A 26,861-nucleotide genomic window follows, 5' to 3' on the forward strand; every position below is an offset into this window, starting at 1 on the left:
AATATTTTTCTTGAAAGTAAAAACTACACAAAATTAATACAGGTAGGTTGACAATACATGAAATAGTTTGCAAACCCAAATACCACTTTTAGATACCTGATAGTTTGATAATAAAAACAAACTGGAATTAGAGGTATAAAAGTGTCTGATTACAAAGTTTATTCAACAAACTAAGGTCCAGGTCATGTTTTTGAATTTTATTATACAGCATATGTTCTACATTGTTTACACAATAGAAACTTCATATTTCAACATAATACTTGAGGAGTAAAAGCAGCTTTGTAAAAATGTAGATAATTTTGGTATAGTATATAAGTGGTTAATTTAACTTATATTTTCAGTTTTTGCATGTGGCTTCCTGAAATTTCGAAAAGAATTTATGTGTGGTCTTAATAAAATAATGTAGCATTTAGGGGCAAAAATGCAAAGAAGAAGCCCTGCACTTGATGCCAAGATACAGAACACTTCCACAGCAACCATAGTCTTGCCTTTGGTGCTTTGGTAGACAGGGATGAAAGTGATCCAGACACTGCAGAACACCAGCATGCTGAATGTCAAGAGCTTGGCTTCATTGAATGTATCAGGCAGGTTCCTGGCCAAGAAAGCTACAGTGAAACTTGTTAAAGCAAAAGAGCCCATGTATCCAAGGACACAGTAGAAGGCAATCACTGAACCTTTGTTGCAAACAATGATGATGTGGCCATGTACCATGTGTACATCAGCATCAACATATGGAGGAGAAGTTCCCAGCCAAATTCCACAAAGAATCAGCTGAATCATGGTGCATATGAGAATGATATACTTGGGTGCCCCTGACACAAGCAGCCACCTCATTCTTCTTCCTGGAATAGTTATCTTGAATGCTAGTAGAACAGTAATCGTCTTAGCCAAAATAGTAGAGGTAGCCACAGTGAAAGCAATGGCAAAAGTGGTCTGCTGCAGGATACAGATGACCGTAGTGGGATGACCAATGTAAAGCAAGGAACAGATAAAACAAAATATGAGGGAGATGAGTAGTACATAGCTGAGAGTTTGGTTATTGGCTTTGACTATGGGAGTTTCTCTGTGTTTCAGGAAGACGCAGAATATACCAGACGTAAGGACAGAGAAGCATAGAGCAAAGCCAGCTAGAGCTTTTCCCAAAGGTTCTCTATAATCTAAAATAGACACAACTTTTTGGAGGAAGAGAGTATGGTCTTCATTTGCATATTGATCTTCTCGACACTTCACACACTGATCCATGTCTAGTATAGGAAGGAAAGGGTTATCAGAAATATTTATTTTCATTTACAAGATATACTGAGTTAGTGCATAGGAAAAGTAATAGCTAAATTAGACTTCCATCTTGTGGTATAGGTTAATTTAAATGTGGAAAATTCATGGCATTTGATACAAATTTTAATGCTTGTCATCTTTATTCAAGATTTGCTTATAATTATCTTATATATTCAAAATATTTATAGCATATTTCAAAAACTCATATCAACACATAATTTTGATGTTTCCACAATCACATAGATTGACCATTCATCAACCTAAAAAGCAAACTTTTATAATTAAATTATGCTCTAAATTATGCAAAAATAACTAATAGTGGGCTGTGTCCATACATCTTACTGTTTAAAGATCAGCAATTCTTTTGTTCTACATTATAATTTTGCAATCCTAATATCAAGTAAAATAGATTTTCAAACAAAATTATCAAAAAAGAAAGAAAGAAAGAGAGAAAGAAAGAAAGAAAGAAAGAAAGAAAGAAAAGGATAATACCAGATACTGATTAAAGGAAAAATCCAGATGGAGGAGAACTTGAACATCTTGAATATCTCTGCCCCAAAAGCAAGGGCACCCACATTTGTAAACGAAACATAAGGAAGCTCAATGTACACATTGAACCTATCTTACACAATAATAGGAGACTTTGACACTCTACTCATACCAGTGGACAGATCATGGAAACAGAATCTAAACAGAGACAACAGTGAAAGTAAGAGAAGGTATAAACCTAATGGAATTAATACGTATCTTCAGAACATTTCACCCTGAAAGAAAGAATATACCTTCTCAGAACCTCATGGTAGCTTCTCAAATAAAGACCATATAATTGGACACAAAACAAGTGTCAACCAATAAAAGAAAATTGAAATAATCACATGCATTCTATCATATCAGCACAGACCAATGCTGCACTTCTATGACAACAGAACAACAGGAAGCCCCTATATACATGGAAGCTAAACAACTAGCTACACAATGATAACTTAGTCAAGGAATAAATTTAAAGAAAAAAAAGAAATTAAAGAGGATTTAGAATTTAATGAAAATGAAAACAAAACCATACCCAAACTTATGGGCCACAATGAAAGCCGTGGTAAGCAGAAAATTCATAGCTCTGAGTGCTTCCAAAAAGAATTTGTCAAGAACATATTCTAGCAGCTTAACAACATGTCATAAAGCTCAAGAACGAATCTAAGCAAATATATATAAGAGTAGTAGACAATAGATAATAATCAAACTCAGGGATGAAGTTATTCAAATATAAACAAAGAGATCTACTCAAAGAATCAACAAAACCATGAGATGGGGCATTGAGAAAATCAATAAGATAGATAAACCCTTAGCCAGAATAATCAGAGGGCACAGAGACCATATTCAAATTAACAAAATCAGAAATGAAAATGGAGGCATAACAATAGAAACTGAAGAAATTAAAATATTACCAAATATTACTACAAAAGCCTATACTCATAAAATTAGAAAATCTAGATGAAATGGATAATGTTTTAGGTACCAGATGCCAAAGTTAAATCAGTATCAGAGAAACCATTAAACAGTAAAACAACCCCCACGGAAATTGAATCAGTTAATCAAAGTATACAAAGAATAAAATCCCCAGGACCAATTGGTCTTTGTGTAGAATTCATTCAGACCTTAAGAAAAGACCTAAAATCATTACTTCTCATATTATTTCATAAAAAAAGATACAGGGGAAACACTACCTAGTAAATTCTATGAGTCTACAACTAAACTGATACCTTTATCACACAAAGACCCAAAAAAGAAAGAGAACTTAAATCTATTTTTCTTCATGAACATTGATGTAAAAATACTCTATAAAATTCATGCAATCTGAATGCAAGAACATATCAAAATGATCATTCACTCTGATCAAGAAGACTTCATCCCTGTGATGCAGGGTTGGTTCAACATATGGATATCCATCAACACAATATAATATAATATATAAAAAACTGCAATAAAAATAAAAACCCACAATGTGATCATCTCATTAGATTCTGAAAAAGCCTTTGACAAAATAAAAGAGCCCTTCTTGACAAAAGTATTGGAGAAACCTAGAAATCAAAGGCCATGCCTAAATATAATAAATGCAATATAGAGTAATCCTATGGCCAGCATCCCACTAAATATAGAGAAATGTGAAGCAATCCCACTAAAATCAGGGACAAGACAAGGCTGTCCACTCTCCCCCATCTATTCAATGTAGGACTTGAAGTTCCAGCCATAGCAATTGAAATAAAATGAGATAAAATGAAATAAAAATATTACAAATTCAAAAGGAGGGAGTAGAGATATCAGTACTTTCAGATGATATGATAATGCACACAAGTGATGGCAAAAAAAGAAAAAAGAAAAGGAAAAATCCATGAAAGAAGTCCTATACCTGATAAACAACTCCAGGAAAAGTGACTGGATGCAAATCTAACTCAAACGGATAAAGAGCCTTCCTCTTCTAAAAGAATAAGTGTGCTGAGAAAGAAATTAAGTAAACCACATCATTAACATTAGTGACAATATAAAATGCCTTTGTGTGACTGTAACCAAGCAAGTGAAAAATCTGTACATCAAGAACTTCATGTCTCTGAAGAAAGAAATTGAAGAAGACTTCAAGATGGAAAGATCTCTCATGATCACGGGTAGACCGAGTTAAAATATTAAAAATGGCCATGTTACAAAAGCAGTCGACAGATTCATTGCAATCCCTATCAAAATTCCAACTCAATTCTTCAAAGAGATAAAAAGAACTATTCTCAAATTCAGTTCGAATATCAAAAACCCAGGATAGGAAAAAGTATTCTCAACAATAAGAGAACTTCTTGGGGAATCACCATCCCTAAACTTAACCTCTACTCCAGAGCAACACTGATAAAACATGCACGTTATTGGCACAGAGTCAGACAGGTACATAACTGAAGCCCAATTGAAGACCCAGCAATAAACCGAAATACCAAGAAAATTAACACAATCCAGTGGAAAAAGACAGTACTTGTAAGAAATGGTGCTTGTTCAACTGGTGATCAGCATGTTGAAGAATGCAATTGATCAAATCTTATCTCCTTGTACAAAGCTAAAGTCCAAGTGGATCAAGAATTTCCACATAACCAGATAAAATGAATCTAATAGAAGAGGAAGCAGGAAAGAACCTCAAGTACATTGGCAAGGAGAAAATTTCCTGAATATAACACCCAGGCTTATGCTCTAAGGTCAAGATTGAATGAATGGGACCTCATAAAATTGAAAAGCTTCTGTAAGGCAAAGGACATTGTCAATAGAAGAAAATTGGAACCCACTGATTAGGAAAAGACCTTTAACTGCCTTACATCTAAAATCGGCTAACGTCCAAAATATGCGAAGAACTCAAGATGTTGGTCTCCAGAGAACCAAATAACCCTATTAAAATGGGGTACAGAACTGAACATCAAATTCTCAACAGAGGATTCTTGAATGGATGAGAAGCACTTAAAGAAGAGCTTGCTGTCAGGCACCCGGTATAGACTCCTGAGAGGCTTTGTCAGAGCCTGGCAAATGCAGAGGTGGATCCTTGCAGCCAATTATTGGACTGAGGAGGTGGTCTCCAGTGTGGTAGTTAGAGAAAGGACTGATCTTGCTGAATGGGTATGCAACCCATATACAGAACAATATCAACCAACCAGATAACCCAGAGGTCCCAGGAACTAAACATATCAACCGAAGAGTAAACATGGCAGGACCTATGGCTCCAGGCACATATGTAGCAGAGGATTGCCTTGTTGGACATCGATAGGAGGAGATTCCCTTTGTACTGAGAAGGTTTGAAGCCATTAAAGGAAGAGGATTCCGTATTGGGAGGATGGGGGAGCACTGCATAGAAGCAGGAGTAGAAAGAATGGGATGGGGGGGGGGTTGTAGAAGAAACCAGGAAAGGGAATACTATTTGAAATGTAAGTAAATAAAATATTGTATAAAATTTAAAAAAATGTTTAATATCCTTAGTCAGCAGGAAAATGCAAATCAACAACCCTGAAATTCAACCTCACACCCATCACAATGGCTAAGATCAAAAACTCAGGTTACAAGAGATGCTTACAAGGTTGTGGAGAAAGAGGTACACTCTTCCATTGCTGCTGGGATTGTGAGATGGTCCAACCACCGGAAATAAGCTTGGTGGTTTCCCATAAAATTGGAAATAATGTTTCCTGAGGCCCCAGTTTTATAGCTCCAGGGCAAATGATGCTCTAACATATAGCAAGGACACATGCTCCACGAAATGCACAGCAGCCTTATTTATAATAGATAGAAGCTGGAAACAAACTAGAGGTACTCTCAACAGAGGAATGAGTACAGTAAATGTGCTATATTTACACAATGGAATACTACTTAACTATTAAAAACAAAGACTTCACAAAATTCACAGGTCAATGGATGGAATGTGAAAATATCACCTTTGTTAGGTAACCCTGCCAAAAATAACACAAACACACACACACACACACACACACACACACACACACACACACACACACACAGACACACACACACACACAAGGCATGGAATCTATAAGTGGATATTATCAAAAAAGAACCTAGAGAATTCCCACTATACACCTCTTATACCATATGAAACCCAAGAAGAAAGAAGACCACACTAATGTGTGGAAGCTACTGTTCTACTCAGAAGGGGGAATGAAATACATTTTGGAAGCAGAGGGAGATGGTAATAATGGAGGGAGTGAGGGGTAGGGGAAAAAGTGGGCAGGTCATATAAGTACTGAGATAGAGGAAAAGTACAAAAGTTCATGAATTTTAAAGGAGAGTAACAACTGAGGAGGGTAACTGGGTGTAGCCACTAGTAACTTCCAGATGCCAGGGACTCAAAAGATTCCCAGGACACAAGAGGGAGGACATTATCTGAAATACCCAACAAATTTGGAGATAGAACCTATAGAGACCACATCTAGTGGATAGGCATGGCCTCTGGTTGAGCAATGGTGCCACACACCCACATCCAAAATTTTAATCCTGAATTCTGCTTATTAAAACAAAGTGCAGGGACAAATAGTGGAGTAGAGATTCAAAGAAAAGCCATCCAGAGACTGCACCACCTATGCAAATATCCCTTCTACAGACACCAAACCCAGATATTATTGCTGATACAAATAAGCACTTGCTGACAGGAGCCTGATTTAGCTGTCATAAAGAAGTTCTGCTAGAGCCTGACCATCACAGATGCAGATGCACACAGCTTCAACTACATACACAAATCAGTGGACAATTCATCTAGACAAAAGTATAAAATGAAGATATTTGAGCTAACTAATCTTATAAACCAAATTAATGTAACAAATATATACAGATCATTATGCTAAACATTAAAGAATAGATTTCTTTTTTCAGGAACACACACAGTTTTCTCAAAAAATATACCTACTCAGAAACAAGACAAGTCTCAAAAGATCCATGAAAATTTAAATAACTCACTACATCCTAGCAAATCACCAAATATTGTTGATGAGCAATATATTCAAATGGAATCACAGAAGGCTTACAAACTCATAAGAAATTTACAACACCTAGTTTAAAGAAATAATGGATGAAACAAAAAATAAAAAAATGAAGACTTTCTAGAATTCAATGAACATTTGTACACAACAATCTCAAATACATGGCACACAATGAGAGAGCTGCTAAATGAAATGTTAGTAGCACTAAGTAATTGCTTAAGAAATTAAAGAGAATTCAAACTGGCAAGTTAACAGCACATCTAAAGGCTCAACTACAAAAACAACAACAAAAGGTTTAAATATACCTTAGGAAATTAGATGGCAATAAATTATGAAAATGAGGGGTGAAATTGATAATATAAACATAAAAAAATAATGACTGCCAGGCAGTGGTGGCACATGCCTTTAAACCCAAGTTTGGGAGGCAGAGGCAGAGATATTTCTGAGTTCAAGTTCAGCCAGTTCTACAGAGTAAGTTCTAGGACAGCCAGGGCTATACAGAGAAACCTGGTAAAAAAATAAATAAAAAATAAAAAATAGATAATAACAGAAGAACTTAGAAAATATAAATTTTTAATGAATTCAACAAAATAGGATGACCTTTATCCAAATAAAAGGTCATAGAAGAAAAAAATAACAAAATATGAAAGAAAGAAAGAGAGAGAGAGAGAGAGAGAGAGAGAGAGAGAGAGAGAGAAAGAAAGAAAGAAAGAAAGAAAGAAAGAAAGAAAGAAAGGAAGAAAGAAAGAAAAAGAAAAAATAGCAGACACTGAAGGGAATTATTAGGACTAGCACTCCACAAAATCTAATAAAATTGATTATTTTTCTGATATAGAATACTTACCAAAGTGAGGTCATAGCCAGACAAATAATTTACATAGACCAATACCACCCATTGAATAGAACCACTCATTTAAATACTCCCAAACACAACAAAGCCTATGTCTTAGGTAAAAATTCAACCAGAAATTCAAAGACATAACACCAGTACATTCCAAATAATTCCAAAAAATAAATACAAAAGGAACATTTTCCAGCTTGTTTTCTGAATCTCTAGTTATGCTAACACACAAGCTACATAAAATTTCAATAGAGAAAGGGAATTATAGATTAATTTCTCTAACAAATAAACATGTAAAATTATTCAGGAATACAGCAAATATATTATCCACCTCATCATGCTAAATAGTTGTGCAATTTCTAATGCAAGAAACATACCTAAAGATGCTAAAGACAATTTATATCAAGGTTATAGCCAACCAAGTGTGGAATATTCTTGGAAGCAAATACAGAGACCAAAGGATGGCCATACAAAGACTACTCTACATGGGGACCCATCTCATATATAGACACAAAACCTAGAGACTATCTTGGATGCTCAGAAGTGCATGCTGACATGAGTCTGATATTCCTGTCTAGTGAGAAGCTCTGCCAGAATCTGACAAATACAGAGACAGAGAGGTTCACAGACAACCATTGGACTGAGCACAGGCTCCCTAATGGAGGAGTTAGAGAAAGGACTAAAGGAGATGGAGTGGTTTGCAGCACCATAGGAAGAGCAATATTATCAACCAACCAGACCACAAAGAGCTCACGTACACATGGAGGGGACAATGGCTCTAGCCATATGTGTAGCAGAGGGTGGTTTTGTCGGGCACCAATGGGAGGAAAAACCCTTGGTCCTGTGAAGGCTCGTTGCTCCAGTGTAGAGAAATGCCATGGCAGGAAGACAGGAGTGGTTGTGTGGAAAGGGAAACATCCCAATAGAAGCAGGTTTGGGAGATGGAATAGAAGCATTCTGGGGGGAAAACAGGAAAGGGGATAAAATTTGAAATGGAAAAAAAGAAAAAAATCCAATAAAAATATTAACATGTTATAACCAAATTTAAATATAAATTTATATTTATTATTATTATTAATGTTAATAATAATACAAGCCATTACTCATATTGGGCCAACAGGAATGTACCTTCATTGTTGATGTGAGTATAAATCAATATGGAAATTACTAAGAAAATTGGGATTAGATTTACTACCAAAACCAGCTTTAACACTCTTAAATACGTACCCAAAATATGTTCACCTAACCATAACATCACTTGCTTTATTATGATCTTTTTAGTTTTATTGAAAAGAATCAGAAAATGAAAACAACCTAAATGTACTTCAACTCAATAAAGGATAAGGAAAATATACTACATCTGCACAATGCAGGATAACTCAACTGTTTAGAACAAAATGACTTGATGAAATTTTGTTCGAAATGGATGGAACAAAAAAGAAGTCAACCTGAATAAAATAACCCAGTGACAGAAAGCAAATATTGTATATATTGGTTCAAAATTGGACAATTGCTGTTAAATAAATGATAAGAAGCTATAATGCACAAGCCCAGAGAGGTATGTACAGAAGAAGTCTGAACAGTAAAAGGTGTATCTCTCTGACAAGAAAAATATATCATATTTGTTATTGGAGATCAAGAAGAAAGGAAAGGAAGTGATCTTTTGTAGGTTATGGAGAGAGAGCAGATGGAGACAAAAAGCTGGACTTGGAAGGTATTTCATGGGCACTGTGGAAATACAGTTCAGTGAAAATCACCTGGATGTATAAAGATGATCCTATTGAGAACTTCTCTTAACAAGTATACAGAGACTGAACATGCCATCTTTGGTCACTAGGCCATTGGTATGAAGTAATAAATTTGGCTGTCTTGTTGGCTGAGTACTTCCCATGAAAGTCCCTAAACAAGACAGACTGATGCTAGAACAGAAGTTCATCATTTGAAACTTAAGTGTGTCCCTCCATTGCTGAGGACAGTTTCCTCGCAGGTTACTGAACATAAGGAGGTGTAGCTCCTGTGGGGTAGAATCTAGCATTCACCCATATTACAGTCTCTTTGCCATGATTATGACTATTTCAGGCTATGACAAAAACTAGACCTCATGTTACCACTAAATTGTCATCTGTGAAATGCAAATCAAAGAATCCTGAGATATCACTTTACACCTGAAAGAATGGATATAATAATAAAAAAAATTATCTCAAGTGGTGCCACAAAGTACTAAGATCATGTGCAAACAGAAAAAGCTCCTTCATTGCTGGTGGCAATATAAATTTGTACAAGCACTTTGGAAATCAATTTGATATTTTCTCAGAAAACTAAGAATACTTGTACTTCATGACCAAGCTATACCACTTCAGCTATATACAAAAAAGATGCCCCACTCTACCACAGAGACTTGTTCTACTATGTTAATCTCAGCTTTATTCATAATACCACAAAAAAAGAAACAAGCAAGATTTCCCTCAACTGAAGAAAGCATAAAAAATGGGACACACGTACACAAAAGAATACTATTCATCTAGGAAAACCCCCATATCTTGAAATATGAATGAAGTTTTAGTATATCATCCTGAGTGAGACAGGACAGAGCAAAAAACTATACATGGATCTTACATATTCATTTACATGTAGACATTAGCCATAAATTTCAGCATAAACATACTACAATCCACTGGCCCCCAAAAATGGGGTAATAAAGTGTTTCCAAATGAGAATATGCAAATATTACACAGAAGATGCAACTAAATAGTCTTAGGAAGTCAATTAAGATAGAAAAAGTTTTGAAGGGGGGGTTAGGGGGCAAACGGATGGTGAAAAACTATGATGTGAAGGTGTCAGAGAAATGGGAATGAGATTAGAAATTGAGATGGGCTGCTCTGTGATGAGCTGGAGGCCTGGAAAAGGTCAGGATACAGGGAATACACAATGATGACTCTAAAGATCTAAGCAGAAAGGGATATAGAAACGTAATTGGCTACCTACTATAGATAGGCACAACTTCAAGAGAAATGAAAGAGACATCATCAATCCATCCAGGGAACCGTCAATCAAATATATGTGATGACTATTTACAGGGGTAAAGATGGAGCTGTGGGAACCAATGATTTTCCCGAATTTTATGATGGAGCCAAAGACTGCCACTATTAATAGTACTGTTATGCTTGTAAACAGGAATGTAGCAGAACTGTCTCCTGAGGGGCTTCATGTAAGAGCAGGTGTAAATAGATAAAAAACAAAACAAACAAAAAAACAAAAAAAACCCAGCAACTATCAGGATGACTTTATCGAATATTCTATAAAATGTGAAATAGACACAGGTGAGCTAGAAAAGTCAAGAACACTACAAGAACTTCTACAGCGTCAAATAACCTGGGCCTCTAGGAATTCATAATGACTAGACCACCAACTGGGGAGCATGCCATGACTGGAACTAGGCTCCCTAATCATAAAAGCAAATGTACAGCTAGTTCTTCATCTGGGTCTTGTCAAAAGTAGAGCAAAATTTATCTCCATCTTAGTGACCTGCCATAGGATTTAATTCCCCTACTTTAGCTGCCTCATTGGGCTTCAGCACTAGTCCTGCTTTGAATATATAGCATAGTGGAAGAGAATCCAAGATGAAGCTGTCCTTGTCTAATTGGAAGGATACAGTATATGAGAGGGATGAATTTGTAAGAATGGGACTGGCAGAAGAGGAGAGACGGGGGACATGAGTAGACTGTAAAGTGAATAAAGGTAAAGTATTGTTAATGCATAATATTTCTATTTTATAAATTGAAAAGCAAAAACATATCATAACACAGTCAGTAATCTTTAGTATTCTGCAGAAATATTTAGGAAAAATATTGTTTTCCAGAGATCTAGAATAATGAGACAAAAATACAGTTCAAGAGAGAGTTTATTATTTTAAAAAAACAGTATATGTGAAGATTTTTAATTTTTAATGTGATATACACTTTACTTTCCAAAATGGACATTGAGAACTATGTTAATATGGGAGAAAAGTTCAATCTGAATATTTTGATAAATTATAACCTTACTTGTCATGTTGGAAATTTCATTTTCAGGGCAGGGGTTACAAACAAAACAGCAGATATCCATTTCTTCCTCAGGGGATTTTCTGAATCCTGGTTTGCAAGGGATATTACATGCTGAGGGAAGAATCTGTGAAAAATTATATACATTATAAAAATAAGTACAATATCACTATGGACAATCATCCAGTGATTCATACAACAGAGATACAATGAAAGACCTGGTTTAACACACATATATTAAATTTTAATATTTTGTATTTTTACGGATTATATCTGCATAATGATTTATTTATTAAGAAATACCAAAAAGCTGGATGTGGTGGCGTACTCCTTTATACCCAGCTCTTGGGAGGCAGAAGCAGGCAGATTTCTGAGTGTGAAGCCAGACTGGTCTACAAAGTGAGTTCCAGGACAGCCAGAGCTATACATGGCAAAGCAAAATAGGTGGATATTTTAGGTAATTTTGCTACGGGTTAAGCATTAAAGTTATGAATAAATACCTGATCCACATCTGTAGCCCACTCCATCATTTCTTTAGACATATATAGCTGTTGACGACTTGGCAGATGACCTGAAAATCTTCCTATTTTCATTTTAAATCCATAATGTTTTTGAAAATCCATGATATAGAAAATGTCATACTCTGTATCCTGTTTCAAATTCTGGTTCATGTTGACTAGGTCTCCAGCAGGATTTACAAATTGTAATGTCTTCAGAATAGAGAACATCTAAAACACATTTGTCATTTTGGATTCAACTAGGCTTCCACATTAGAGCAGAAAGTATTACATTTAGAACATACCCAATTATTAATATCCTTTCCAAAAATCTAACTTCATGAGAAGTATTCAGCACTAAATGCAAGAATAAATTTCACGTGGATGTAAAGGTAGTTCCACATTGTTTACTAATAAAATTTTCTTGCTGGATTTGGAGCCTTAAAACCTACAGTCCTGATTGTTATGCTTGGATAGTAATGACATGTCCTCTACGTTTTTTTCTGCCACTTGAGTCATTTGATCACAGTCAATGAAATAGAAATTATTAATAAGTGAAATTAATGGAAAAGTACTTGATAGTATCTGGGGTCTATTTAGTAACTTGAATAGCAACATTTGAATAACATGAAAGACAAGTAATTTTCTTATTTCTATTTAAGAATTTCATAAGAAAAATAATACATAAGACTCATATGTGGAGTAAATATCTGGAAATTATTTTATGACCTAATGAATGCTGATTTGCATACTAATGTCGACTGTGTCATATTACATGACAGTAACATGATCTGTCAAGTATTCAGTAATGGAGTACAGAACTATGTACTTTTATGTGTGAAATTTCTTTTTGACATGGCTTTAGACCATGTAATTCTATTAAAGAACCCAAACCATATAAATGTCATTTCGTGTAATACTCATTACCTTCCAGGTGTCAAATTCAAGATCCTTCCCATCATTATTTGACCACGTGTCTACTTGTTGCAGAAGCATCTCATGGAGTGAATGGGCCACAGCATGTATAGCATTGTATGAGTTATAGCATGTATCACTCATGGCCATTCCAAGTGGTGTCCTGAATAACCATTTAAATACAGTTTTGGTGGGACAATTCTTCAGCGTTTTACAATTAGATGGTGGCAAAGAACATCTAAAATATGTCCACCATAGTTTGGCAAAAGAAAATTCACTACTGTAATTTGAAGGGTATACTGTTTTGATAAATTTTTGGAAACCAGATATTTCGGGTTTCTGGTGTGAAAAAATGAATGTCCCAGAGGAGGAATATAGCATGAAATCTCCTAGATTTGTGATTATATCAAATTGTGACACACTAACCCAGATTCTAAAAAGGCCTTTTGATTTAAACCAATGGAGGACAAGATCTATGGGAGAGGCATAGTCTCCATAAACTATCACAACTTTTGCTGATGACCTTACAATTAAATTAAAATTCTTATGAAACTCTTTACGGACCATGCTATGCTCAGTTAGGATAGCAAACACAAATGATAAACAGACCATGTGTTTTTGCATTTCTCCTCTCAATTTAGAAAGGAATTGAATTCCATGGTCATCATTTGTAATCATCGCTCCTATCCAGTTCCATTTGAAATGAACCATTAGGGACACCATGGCTAGTGGTAGAGATGTGTCCTTTGGAGATATCTGGTAAAGGTGAGGAAATTGCTCATTATCACTCAAAGAAAGATGAAAATGACCGCAGTAAAGCTGAAAAAATACAGAACATAGGCAAAAATATGAACATGATGTAGAGTGTGCTTTAGCAGAGTGTATTCATTCTAGAAAGTGTTTATTCTTCATCTCATTATTACAATTGTATCCAATCCCTTTTGATTCTCTAAACAATAAAAGTATACTGAGTCTTCTGATATAACATTTCACAATGTTGCTGACTCCCATGCCCATTTATGATAAAGTTGTGGGTTTTGTTTTTTGCCACAGAATGTATCTATGTATTTATGCTTGGTAGATCATAATAAACATAAGCCCTTTCTCTCCCTTTTTAACTGCCTTCATACTGAGAAAGAATCTTTGTTGTGAGAAAGTATTTCCTTAAAATTGATCTACCTTTACTTACCTCAGGAATGCTATACATGAACATGAGTGGTCCTAGTCTTGTAGTTACTGCCCATATAGGAGCTGTAAATATAATTAAATATCTTCTTTCATTTGTGCAGGAGTAATTAGGGATAAATTCCTTAGATTGCAAAGCCAAACCTGTTTTTTCATCATATTTTTGTCGGAGACATTCAACATTTACTACCAGAGAAATGTTAGGTAAAATATGGAAGTTCATATTTATTTCTTCCAAGGCAAGATAAACAGAGAAAATCAAATGGTTGGTCTTGGGTGTCACCCTGAAAACAGAAGTAGAGAATATAATTTCTAAAACTGTACAAGCAAGAGCCAGAAAAATTCTAGCAAAGAGAGAGGAAATCAACAGAAAAATCTGACAATTATGTACTGGTTTTAACTGACAGAAAAGGGAATGTAGCATAGGTTTACATTAAATTCTCTAAATTCCTAAAAATATAAATTTTTGTTGTTTTATACAGCCTATGACCACAAATCATAAGGCTATCATCAGCCATCTTCTCCATGTTCATAATGATGGCATAGGATATGTTTAGATATGATCTGAAGAAAAATGATCAACATGAACTTTTCCCTACAATCCATGTTTCTCTAACTTTTATGATGTTTCTCAGAAATATCTAAACACAACATTAAAATTTTTACTAGTAGGTATTTAGGCAGAATATGTCTTCATACTTCTAATTGTATATCCATGCAAGATTCCTATTTGAGATTTAAATTTGTGTTAAGTTTTATTTTATCTCCGTCATCATGGTCATATTTTGGAAAATCCTAATTTATTCACATTGGTCTAATATATTGTTTTGCAAGTAGATCACAAACAACATAGGCAAAACAGTACTCCAATATATTACTTCTAAAAATAGCTGGCTTATGTAACTGTGCAGTCATGATCATATTAATGATATAAATGTCCAAGTATTGGTTACAAATTAACAGTGAATAGCTGTACAATAATCTCTTTTGTGTATGTACAATATAGCATAAGAAACATATATTGTTTTGGAACCATATCTTCTATGTAATATAAAATGCCTTATAGGAAATTTTATATAATCATTCTTCTCTATTACACACACACACACACACACACACATTTGTAAATGATCATGACAATATTAAAACTTAAAAACTGAGTCATTTATGCATCCAAAATTTATGTTCTACATAAAACATAACATTTTGTTGTTAAAGTCTAGACAGGAAATTATTGCCTTGATATTTTTCTTATTAATAGTAAGTAAAAAGAAATCAAAACACTTCTTTAGATCTCCCTCCTTCTGAACCACCTGAACATACATACATTGCATCTTCATGGAGTCCAAATTGTTAGAGTTCTGGACATAAATCTTCACATATTTATAAAAGAGAACATTCAGACATATTGAATCTGCTAAAAGAATTTGAATTTAAATGTATTAAAAAACCATTTACTTACATAAGACCAGGCTTATCTGAAATAGTATCTAGCTTATCAGAGGTTTATTGGAGATGTGCAAACGTGTTTCTGAAGATGTTCTTGTTCACACAACTCTCCTACATTCTTTCTCATCTATATCTGAGCATTTGGATATCTCGTTCATCTCCTCAATGCTACATTTTACCGTGAATATTGATTTTTTTATTATTAAATACTCAATTTCTCTATTATATAAACACATGGCTTCAACCATTTTTTCTAAATACTTTTTTGATATAATCCAAAGACAAAAATATGTTTTCTTCCATTTTATCTTATTCTTATATATTCTATTTAAAAGTGAGTAAAATCTTTGCCTAAATGTGTCAATCAATGTCACTGTACTAATCTCTCTCTCTCCTTTTCTCTGACTCATAAACACACACACGCACACACACATACACACACGTATATTTTCTATGTATATATCTATGTATATACATATTATATCATTTTAAGTGTGGTATTATTAAAATATTTGAATCTTTTAAAAAATAAATGTCCTACAACATTGTGGAGAAATTATCACAATTTCTTCAATTAAAATCTCAAATACAGAAACTCCATTTAAAAAAGATATCACATAAAATATATATCAATTTTAATAAAGTGCATTCAATTCCCGTAAATCCAAACACATTGAATGTTATTAGGAAAACAGAAATAAACTTAAATGTTGAGTGAGTATAGTAGATGTAAATAAACAGTGATAACGAGAAATAAAATTTTGAAATATGTAAATGACAGTCTTGGTAATAGAAATGTCTGTACCCATAGTAATCCTCTGTCAAAATTTTTCAGGTATCACAGACAACATATTTTATTCTAGCAATTAAAAATCGAAATACCAAGTCATAGCTTCTATGGACATCTTTTTTTTGTAAAAAATTAAAAATTATCTGCTGGAATAGGTAGATGATTTTAATTTTTTAATGGATAAATTTTCATAATCTTCTGACATTAATACAAAAATATATATGGCAATGCCTTTAAAACATTATGTCAAAGAAATGAAACAGAAATTATTCCTTGTGAAAAAATAGTTCTCTCAGTCCTGACCTCTGCTGCAGGATTCATAGACCACAAAAATTTGAAGGTATGCTAGAGAGATTATTTGAATAAAATTTGTACATATTAATACATGTAACTAATGATAAGTGCAGATTCCCAAATGGCTGATGTACAAGAATTGGGCATCCATGATGACAGATGAAACATTAGCAGACCAATATATTTTAGTGTCTATGAAATCAGCCAAAAACTATGTTTGTTCCAAATTCTCAGGTAAATCTCAAGAAAAAATAATTTGGAAATTGGCAATTATGGGAGTCTCTCTGCTAGCAAGGTCAATACCGTGTTTCATTCATTCAGCATTTACTTAGAAATTGTAACTCAAAAATTAAAAACAATAAGGTACTCATAAAACAACCAGAATTGAAAAAATTACCAGCATTGAAACATAAAATAAATTTTGGATATCTCCTAGAAAAGGAGAGCCAGAAGACACATGGTATCATGATCTATATCTCAGTATCTCTGTCTTGTCTCTTATAATAAAGTAAAATATGGAAATGAAGTATGCACTTACTTCTTGTCTAGATTCCAACTGAAATAGTCATTCTTCACATAACCAGGCTTTGTGGAAATAGAAAAGGAACAATAAGTTTCTATATCTCCTATTTTATTTTCAGTATCTTTTATTCTCCAAAAGCATTTGGGGTCACTCAAATGACAAAAAATAAAGGAAATCTTTAGAAACCAGAAGACAGAGATCAAAGAAAACATCTTTATCCTGCCAGCAAGATATCTGCCTGAGCAAAATACAGCTTATACATTCAGATAGAAAGAGTCACATGTATTAATATTTTGTGAACCCATCCAGGTGACACTATTTATTACTGTACCTACTGCTAAAGGACAAATGTACTTCTCTTAGCAATTTACTTTTCAGTTCCTTGTTTGCCTCTAGAGGATTCTTAAATAATCTATATCCTTAGGCTCGGCATCTGAGATCATATGTTCACATAAAAAATAATGTGTAATCAACTTTCTTCATTATTATCCTTTACATCCATATCACTTATTGTTACATCCATGTCAGTAGAAATGAACATCATTTATGATTCCTCTTTTGCAAATTTTCTAACAAGCCTGGTTCATCAAACCAGTTTTTTTTTTTTTGGATAATTTGAAACAGTTAACTCAGATTACATCAGGTATTCCAAATGAGCTTTGCTTCAAATTATGCCAATGACTCCAACTGAACCAAACTAAACTCAGTAATAAACAAATTAACAATATCATCAATCCCTCCCTGTGTCCCTAGTACTTGCATTGATTAATTTTATAAGGTGTCTTATAGGGTGTTTTCCTCTATCTTTAATTCGTAACTATAAATTGAATTACTTTTGTGTCAGTGTTATGGAAGAATGAGTAATTTGAATTTAACGTTTTCATAAATTTATTTTGTAAAAGCTGATTTTGCAGGAATTTTAAGGCTAGTAAAATTTACTTTCATTTTTCTGAAGGGAACTTTAAACAACAAGTTGAGTGCACAGAATATCATTCTTAAGCTCAACTTTTATTAACCTTAATTTTTATACTGATTAAGAATTCCAGTTTATTATAATGTAAGAGTTTTGCATAATGATCCATCCTTACAATGAACATAAGCCCTAGATTATATTCAGTTTCTATTACTACTATTTAAAGTTATTTATAATCATATTTATTTATTACTCTTCTGTTGCAGTTTACTTTATGGAAGATTTTGTGAGTGATATATATATATGTATATGTATATATATGCAATAGGAAGCAAAAATTATCCATTAAAGAATTGAAAAAGTCTCACTACAAAAGACAGCTAAAAGACTCAGTGTATGTGGTTGGGCATCTAACCTACTAATCATTTTTTTATTATTATTATCATTTGTTAGAATAAATTTTCTAAAATATATGAGTTCTGACATTCATTAGCTTTTGTATTTTGCTTTTTCCTAGTTGCTATATTATATTGCATTGGTCTGACTGTGATATTTTTTTAAAAATTAATATTTTTTTAGTTCTTTGATTGTCTTTATTTTTGCACTATTTTTGATTTTAATAATATACTTCCCTAATTCTTTCTATTCACATATTTATCATACAAAGAACTTTGGTACATAATTTTTTACATTTATAAAGCCTACATTTTGCAGAAAATTGCTTAGGATAAGTGGTTGTTCAAAGAAAGACAGTCACGTTATTTGGGTGTGGATTATATTAAAATATACAAAATCTGTCTTTCTTTTCTAGGAACTAAAATTTCCTTTCATTAATACCAATGATGGAATTGTTAATGCAGCTCTCTTCTTTACATTTGGATATGATCTTTCTTAGATTTACAAGGCTTTGTGTTTACTCTTAAAGTCCCTGAGAATTTGCACCTGCCCTGGCATTTCTAATATTATGTTTTCTTCTAGTCATCTACAAACTCTGTAACTTACATTCATTCTGCTCAGATTACTTCAGTAATTCCTGTGCCCTGAAGAACATGGATTAACTATGATATCCTCAGATTAGAATATTGTGTTGTTTTTCATTATTATCTTTCAGTTCAGTCATTTTTCTCTGATAATTATCATATACAAAGAAATAGAAACTTTTAAGATATGTGTTGAGAGCTCTCCTGGAATACACAATTAATTTAAGAATTCTGATATCCTATACGCACTGTTCACATATGTAGCAATAGTTCAGTTTGGTCTTAGTGGAGGTCCTTCAACAACTGGAACTGGGACTATCCTGTGTTGTCTACCTGTGGTTCCTGTTCCCCTAAACTGTCTTGAGTTTTCTGACCTCAGTTGGAGGAGATGTGCCTAGTCCTGCAGTGACTTGATATTCCAAAATGGAATGGTACCAAGTGTGGTGAACCTCCTCTATTCAGAGGAGAAAGTTTTTTTCCATTTTTAATTAGGTATTTAGCTCATTTACATTTCCAATGCTATACCAAAAGTCCCCCATACCCACCCACCCCCACTCCCCTACCCACCCACTCCCCCTTTTTGGCCCTGGCGTTCCCCTGTACTGGGACATATAAAGTTTGCGTGTCCAATGGGCCTCTCTTTCCAGTGATGGCCGACTAGGCCATCTTTTGATACATATGCAGCTAGAGTCAAGAGCTCCGGGGTACTGGTTAGTTCATAATGTTGTTCCACCTATAGGGTTGCAGATCCCTTTAGCTCCTTGGGTACTTTCTCTAGCTCCTCCATTGGGAGCCCTGTGATCCATCCATTAGCTGACTATGAGCATACACTTTTGTGTTTGCTAGGCCCCGGCATAGTCTCACAAGAGAGCTACATCTAGGTCCTTTCAATAAAATCTTGCTAGTGTATGCAATGGGGTCAGCGTTTGGATGCTGATTATGGGGTGGATCCCTGGATATGGCAGTCTCTACATGGTCCATCCTTTCATCTCAGCTCGAAACTTTGTCTCTGTAACTCCTTTTCATGGGTGTTTTGTTCCCACTTCTAAGGAGGGGCATAGTGTTCACACTTCAGTCTTCATTTTTCTTGAGTTTCGTGTGTTTAGGAAATTGTATCTTATATCTTGGGTATCCTAGGTTTTGGGCTAATATCCACTTATCAGTGAGTACATATTGTGTGAGTTCCTTTGTGAATGTGTTAACTCACTCAGGATTATGCCCTCCAGGTCCATCCATTTGGCTAGGAATTTCATAAATTCATTCTTTTTAATAGCTGAGTAGTACTCCATTGTGTAGATGTACCACATTTTCTGTATCCATTCCTCTGTTGAGGGGCATCTGGGTTCTTTCCAGCTTCTGGCTATTATAAATAAGGCTGCTATGAACATAGTGGGGCATGTGTCCTTCTTACCAGTTGGGGCATCTTCTGGATATATGCCCAGGAGAGGAATTGCTGGATCCTACGGTAGTACTATGTCCAATTTTCTGAGGAACCGCCAGACTGATTTCCAGAGTGGTTGTTCAAGCCTGCAATCCCACCAACAATGGAGGAGTGTTCCTCTTTCTCCACATCCACACCAGTATCTGCTGTCACCTGAATTTTTGATCTTAGCCATTATGACTGGTGTGAGGTGGAATCTCTGGGTTGTTTTGATTTGCATTTCCCTGATGATTAAGGATGTTGAACATTTTTTCAGGTGCTTCTCTGCCATTCGGTATTCCTCAGGTGAGAATTCTTTGTTCAGTTCTGAGCCCCATTTTTTAATGGGGTTATTAGATTTTCTAAAGTCCACCTTCTTGAGTTCTTTATATATGTTGGATATTAGTCCCCTATCTGATTTAGGATAGGTAAAGATCCTTTCCCAATCTGTTGGTGGTCTTTTTGTCTTATTGACGGTGTCTTTTGCCTTGCAGAAACTTTGGAGTTTCATTAGGTCCCATTTGTCAATTCTCGATCTTACAGCACAAGCCATTGCTGTTCTGTTCAGGAATTTTTCCCCTGTGCCCATATCTTCAAGGCTTTTCCCCACTTTCTCCTCTACAAGTTTCAGTGTCTCTGGTTTTATGTGGAGTTCGTTGATCCACTTAGATTTGACCTTAGTACAAGGAGATAAGTATGGATCGATTCGCATTCTTCTACATGATAACAACCAGTTGTGCCAGCACCAATTGTTGAAAATGCTGTCTTTCTTCCACTGGATGGTTTTAGGTCCCTTGTCGAAGATCAAGTGACCATAGGTGTGTGGGTTCATTTCTGGGTTTTCAATTCTATTCCATTGGTCTACTTGTCTGTCTCTATACCAGTACCATGCAGTTTTTATCACAATTGCTCTGTAGTAAAGATTTAGGTCAGGCATGGTGATTCCACCAGAGGTTCTTTTATCCTTGAGAAGAGTTTTTGCTATCCTAGGTTTTTTGTTATTCCAGATGAATTTGCAAAATTCTCCTTCTAATTCGTTGAAGAATTGCGTTGGAATTTTGATGGGGATTGCATTGATTCTGTAGATTGCTTTTGGCAAGATAGCCATTTTTACAATGTTGATCCTGCCAATCCATGAGCATGGGAGATCTTTCCATCTTCTGAGATCTTCTTTAATTTCTTTCTTCAGAGACTTGAAGTTTTTATTATACAGATCATTCACTTCCTTAGTTAGAATCACGCCGAGATATTTTATATTATTTGTGACTATTGAGAAGGGTGTTGTTTCCCTAATTTCTTTCTCAGCCTGTTTATTCTTTGTATAGAGAAAGGCCATTGACTTGTTCGAGTTTATTTTATATCCAGCTACTTCACCGAAGCTGTTTATCAGGTTTAGGAGTTCTCTGGTGGAATTTTTAGGGTCACTTATATATACTATCATATCATCTGCAAAAAGTGATATTTTGACTTCCTCTTTTCCAATTTGTATCCCCTTGATCTCTTTTTGTTGTCGAATTGCTCTGGCTAATACTTCAAGTACTATGTTGAAAAGGTAGGGAGAAAGTGGGCAGCCTTGTCTAGTCCCTGATTTTAATGGGATTGCTTCCAGCTTCTCTCCATTTACTTTGATGTTGGATACTGGTTTGCTGTAGATTGCTTTTATCATGTTTAGGTATGGGCCTTGAATATCTGATCTTTCCAAAACTTTTATCATGAATGGGTGTTGGATCTTGTCAAATGCTTTTTCTGCATCTAACGAGATGATCATGTGGTTTTTGTCTTTGAGTTTGTTTATATAATGGATTACATTGATGGATTTTCGTCTATTAAACAATCCCTGCGAGACTCGAGCCCCGGGCTACCTTGCCAGAAGAGTCTTGCCCAACACCCGCAAGGGTCCACACGGGACTCCCCACGGGACCCTAAGACCTCTGGTGAGTGGATCACAGTGCCTGCCCCAATCCAATCGCGCGGAACTTGAGACTGCGGTACATAGGGAAGCAGGCTACCCGGGCCTGATCTGGGGCACAAGTCCCTTCCGCTCGACTCGTGACTCGAGCCCCGGGCTACCTTGCCAGCAGAGTCTTGCCCAACACCCGCAAGGGTCCACACAGGACTCCCCACGGGACCCTAAGACCTCTGGTGAGTGGATCACAGTGCCTGCCCCAATCCAATCGCGCGGAACTTGAGACTGCGGTACATAGGGAAGCAGGCTACCCGGGCCTGATCTGGGGCACAAGTCCCTTCCACTCGACTCGAGACTCGAGCCCCGGGCTACCTTGCCAGCAGAGTCTTGCCCAACCCCCGCAAGGGTCCACACGGGACTCCCCACGGGACCCTAAGACCTCTGGTGAGTGGATCACAGTGCCTGCCCCAATCCAATCGCATGGAACTTGAGACTGCGGTACATAGGGAAGCAGGCTACCCGGGCTTGATCTGGGGCACAAACCCCTTCCACTCCACTCGAGCCCCGGCTACCTTGCCAGCTGAGTCGCCTGACACCCGCAAGGGCCCACACAGGATTCCACACGTGATCCTAAGACCTCTAGTGAGTGGAACACAACTTCTGCCAGGAGTCTGGTTCGAACACCAGATATCTGGGTACCTGCCTTGCAAGAAGAGAGCTTGCCTGCAGAGAATACTCTGCCCACTGAAACTAAGGAGAGTGCTACCCTCCAGGTCTGCTCATAGAGGCTAACAGAGTCACCTGAAGAACAAGCTCTTAACAGTGACAACTAAAACAGCTAGCTTCAGAGATTACCAGATGGCGAAAGGCAAATGTAAGAATCCTACTAACAGAAATCAAGACCACTCACCATCATCAGAACGCAGCACTCCCACCCCACCTAGTCCTGGGCACCCCAACAAAACCGAAAATCTAGACACAGATTTAAAAACATTTCTCATGATGATGATAGAGGACATCAAGAAGGACTTTCATAAGTCACTTAAAGATTTACAGGAGAGCACTGCTAAAGAGTTACAGGCTCTTAAAGAAAAGCAGGAAAACACAGCCAAACAGGTGATGGAAATGAACAAAACCATACTAGAACTAAAGGGGAAGTAGACACAATAAAGAAAACCCAAAGCGAGGCAACGCTGGAGATAGAAACCCTAGGAAAGAGATCTGGAACCATAGATGCGAGCATCAGCAACAGAATACAAGAAATGGAAGAGAGAATCTCAGGTGCAGAAGATTCCATAGAGAACATCGACACAACAGTCAAAGAAAATACAAAATGCAAAAGGATCCTAACTCAAAACATCCAGGTAATCCAGGACACAATGAGAAGACCAAACCTACGGATAATAGGAATTGATGAGAATGAAGATTTTCAACTTAAAGGGCCAGCTAATATCTTCAACAAAATAATAGAAGAAAACTTCCCAAACATAAAAAAAGAGATGCCCATGATCATACAAGAAGCATACAGAACTCCAAATAGACTGGACCAGAAAAGAAATTCCTCCCGACACATAATAATCAGAACAACAAATGCACTAAATAAAGATAGAATATTAAAAGCAGTAAGGGAGAAAGGTCAAGTAACATATAAAGGAAGGCCTATCAGAATTACACCAGACTTTTCACCAGAGACTATGAAAGCCAGAAGACCCTGGACAGATGTTATACAGACACTAAGAGAACACAAATGCCAGCCCAGGCTACTATACCCGGCCAAACTCTCAATTACCATAGATGGAGAAACCAAAGTATTCCATGACAAAACCAAGTTCACACAATATCTTTCCACGAATCCAGCCCTTCAAAGGATAATAACAGAAAAGAAGCAATACAAGGACGGAAATCACGCCCTAGAACAACCAAGAAAGTAATCATTCAACAAACCAAAAAGAAGACAGCCACAAGAACAGAATGCCAACTCTAACAACAAAAATAAAAGGGAGCAACAATTACTTTTCCTTAATATCTCTTAATATCAATGGACTCAATTCCCCAATAAAAAGACATAGACTAACAGACTGGCTACACAAACAGGACCCAACATTCTGCTGCTTACAGGAAACCCATCTCAGGGAAAAAGACAGACACTACCTCAGAGTGAAAGGCTGGAAAACAATTTTCCAAGCAAATGGACTGAAGAAACAAGCTGGAGTAGCCATTTTAATATCGGATAAAATCGACTTCCAACCCAAAGTTATCAAAAAAGACAAGGAGGGACACTTCATACTCATCAAAGGTAAAATCCTCCAAGAGGAACTCTCAATTCTGAATATCTACGCACCAAATGCAAGGGCAGCCACATTCATTAGAGACACTTTAGTAAAGCTCAAAGCATACATTGCACCTCACACAATAATAGTGGGAGACTTCAACACACCACTTTCTTCAAAGGACAGATCGTGGAAACAGAAACTAAACAGGGACACAGTGAAACTAACAGAAGTTATGAAACAAATGGACCTGACAGATATCTACAGAACATTTTATCCTAAAACAAAAGGATATACCTTCTTCTCAGCACCTCACGGGACCTTCTCCAAAATTGACCATATAATTGGTCACAAAACAGGCCTCAATAGATACAAAAATATTGAAATTGTCCCATGTATCCTATCAGACCACCATGGCCTAAGACTGATCTTCAATAACAACATAAATAATGGAAAGCCAACATTCACGTGGAAAATGAATAACACTCTTCTCAATGATACCTTGGTCAAGGAAGGAATAAAGAAAGAAATTAAAGACTTTTTAGAGTTTAATGAAAATGAAGCCACAACGTACCCAAACCTATGGGACACAATGAAAGCATTTCTAAGAGGGAAACTCATAGCGCTGAGTGCCTCCAAGAAGAAACGGGAGACAGCACATACTAGCAGCTTGACAACACATCTAAAAGCCCTAGAAAAAAAGGAAGCAAATTCACCCAAGAGGAGTAGACGGCAGGAAATAATCAAACTCAGGGGTGAAATCAACCAAGTGGAAACAAGAAGAACTATTCAAAGAATTAACCAAACGAGGAGTTGGTTCTTTGAGAAAATCAACAAGATAGATAAACCCTTAGCTAGACTCAATAAAGGGCACAGGGACAAAATCCTAATTAACAAAATCAGAAATGAAAAGGGAGACATAACAACAGATCCTGAAGAAATCCAAAACACCATCAGATCCTTCTACAAAAGGCTATACTCAACAAAACTGGAAAACCTGGACGAAATGGACAAATTTCTGGACAGATACCAGGTACCAAAGTTGAATCAGGATCACGTTGACCATCTAAACAGTCCCATATCACCTAAAGAAATAGAAGCAGTTATTAATAGTCTCCCAACCAAAAAAAGCCCAGGACCAGATGGGTTTAGTGCAGAGTTCTATCAGACCTTCAAAGAAGATCTAATTCCAATTCTGCACAAACTATTTCACAAAATAGAAGTAGAAGGTACTCTACCCAACTCATTTTATGAAGCCACTATTACTCTGATACCTAAACCACAGAAAGATCCAACAAAGATAGAGAACTTCAGACCAATTTCTCTTATGAATATCGATGCAAAAATCCTCAATAAAATTCTCGCTAACCGAATCCAAGAACACATTAAAGCAATCATCCATCCTGACCAAGTAGGTTTTATTCCAGGGATGCAGGGATGGTTTAATATACGAAAATCCATCAATGTAATCCATTATATAAACAAACTCAAAGACAAAAACCACATGATCATCTCGTTAGATGCAGAAAAAGCATTTGACAAGATCCAACACCCATTCATGATAAAAGTTTTGGAAAGATCAGGAATTCAAGGCCCATACCTAAACATGATAAAAGCAATCTACAGCAAACCAGTAGCCAACATCAAAGTAAATGGAGAGAAGCTGGAAGCAATCCCACTAAAATCAGGGACTAGACAAGGCTGCCCACTTTCTCCCTACCTTTTCAACATAGTACTTGAAGTATTAGCCAGAGCAATTCGACAACAAAAGGAGATCAAGGGGATACAAATTGGAAAAGAGGAAGTCAAAATATCACTTTTTGCAGATGATAGGATAGTATATATAAGTGACCCTAAAAATTCTACCAGAGAACTCCTAAACCTGATAAACAGCTTCGGTGAAGTAGCTGGATATAAAATAAACTCGAACAAGTCAATGGCCTTTCTCTATACAAAGAATAAACAGGCTGAGAAAGAAATTAGGGAAACAACACCCTTCTCAATAGTCACAAATAATATAAAATATCTTGGCGTGACTCTAACAAAGGAGGTGAAAGATCTG

General features: G+C 35.9%; 1 protein-coding gene across 2 annotated transcripts; it reads right to left on the bottom strand.

The window, feature by feature from the left end:
* Window positions 1–324: 324 nt before the first annotated feature.
* Vmn2r72 (vomeronasal 2, receptor 72) lies at window positions 325–17,522 on the bottom strand. 2 transcript variants are annotated; one of them, NM_001105185.1, is made up of 6 exons: window positions 17,345–17,522; window positions 14,259–14,572; window positions 13,082–13,888; window positions 12,158–12,385; window positions 11,661–11,784; window positions 325–1,244 (listed from the first exon to the last, which is right to left on the bottom strand). In NM_001105185.1, exons 1-6 carry the CDS (start codon window positions 17,520–17,522, stop codon window positions 325–327), a joined length of 2,571 nt encoding a protein of 856 aa, NP_001098655.1. The 2 variants fall into 2 exon arrangements, with proteins under 2 accessions (NP_001098655.1, XP_006507878.1); XM_006507815.1 differs by having other exon boundaries at window positions 14,259–14,538; window positions 17,326–17,522.
* Window positions 17,523–26,861: the final 9,339 nt, after the last annotated feature.

Source organism: Mus musculus, chromosome 7 (assembly GCF_000001635.26).
Source record: "Mus musculus strain C57BL/6J chromosome 7, GRCm38.p6 C57BL/6J".
Taxonomy (NCBI): Eukaryota; Metazoa; Chordata; class Mammalia; order Rodentia; family Muridae; genus Mus; species Mus musculus.

Bases quoted from the DNA above. Each gene is read 5' to 3' on its own strand.
- Vmn2r72 (NM_001105185.1), bottom strand. From the start codon at position 17,522: ATGTTTTCTTTGATCTCTGTCTTCTGGTTTCTAAAGATTTCCTTTATT. The intron at 14,573-17,344 runs GTTGGAATCTAG...TTGCTTGTACAG, and splicing joins TGTGAAGAATGACTATTTCA to TTTTAGAAATTATATTCTCT. The intron at 1,245-11,660 runs GTAAGGTTATAA...TTCCTATACTAG, and splicing joins TGAAATTTCCAACATGACAA to ACATGGATCAGTGTGTGAAG.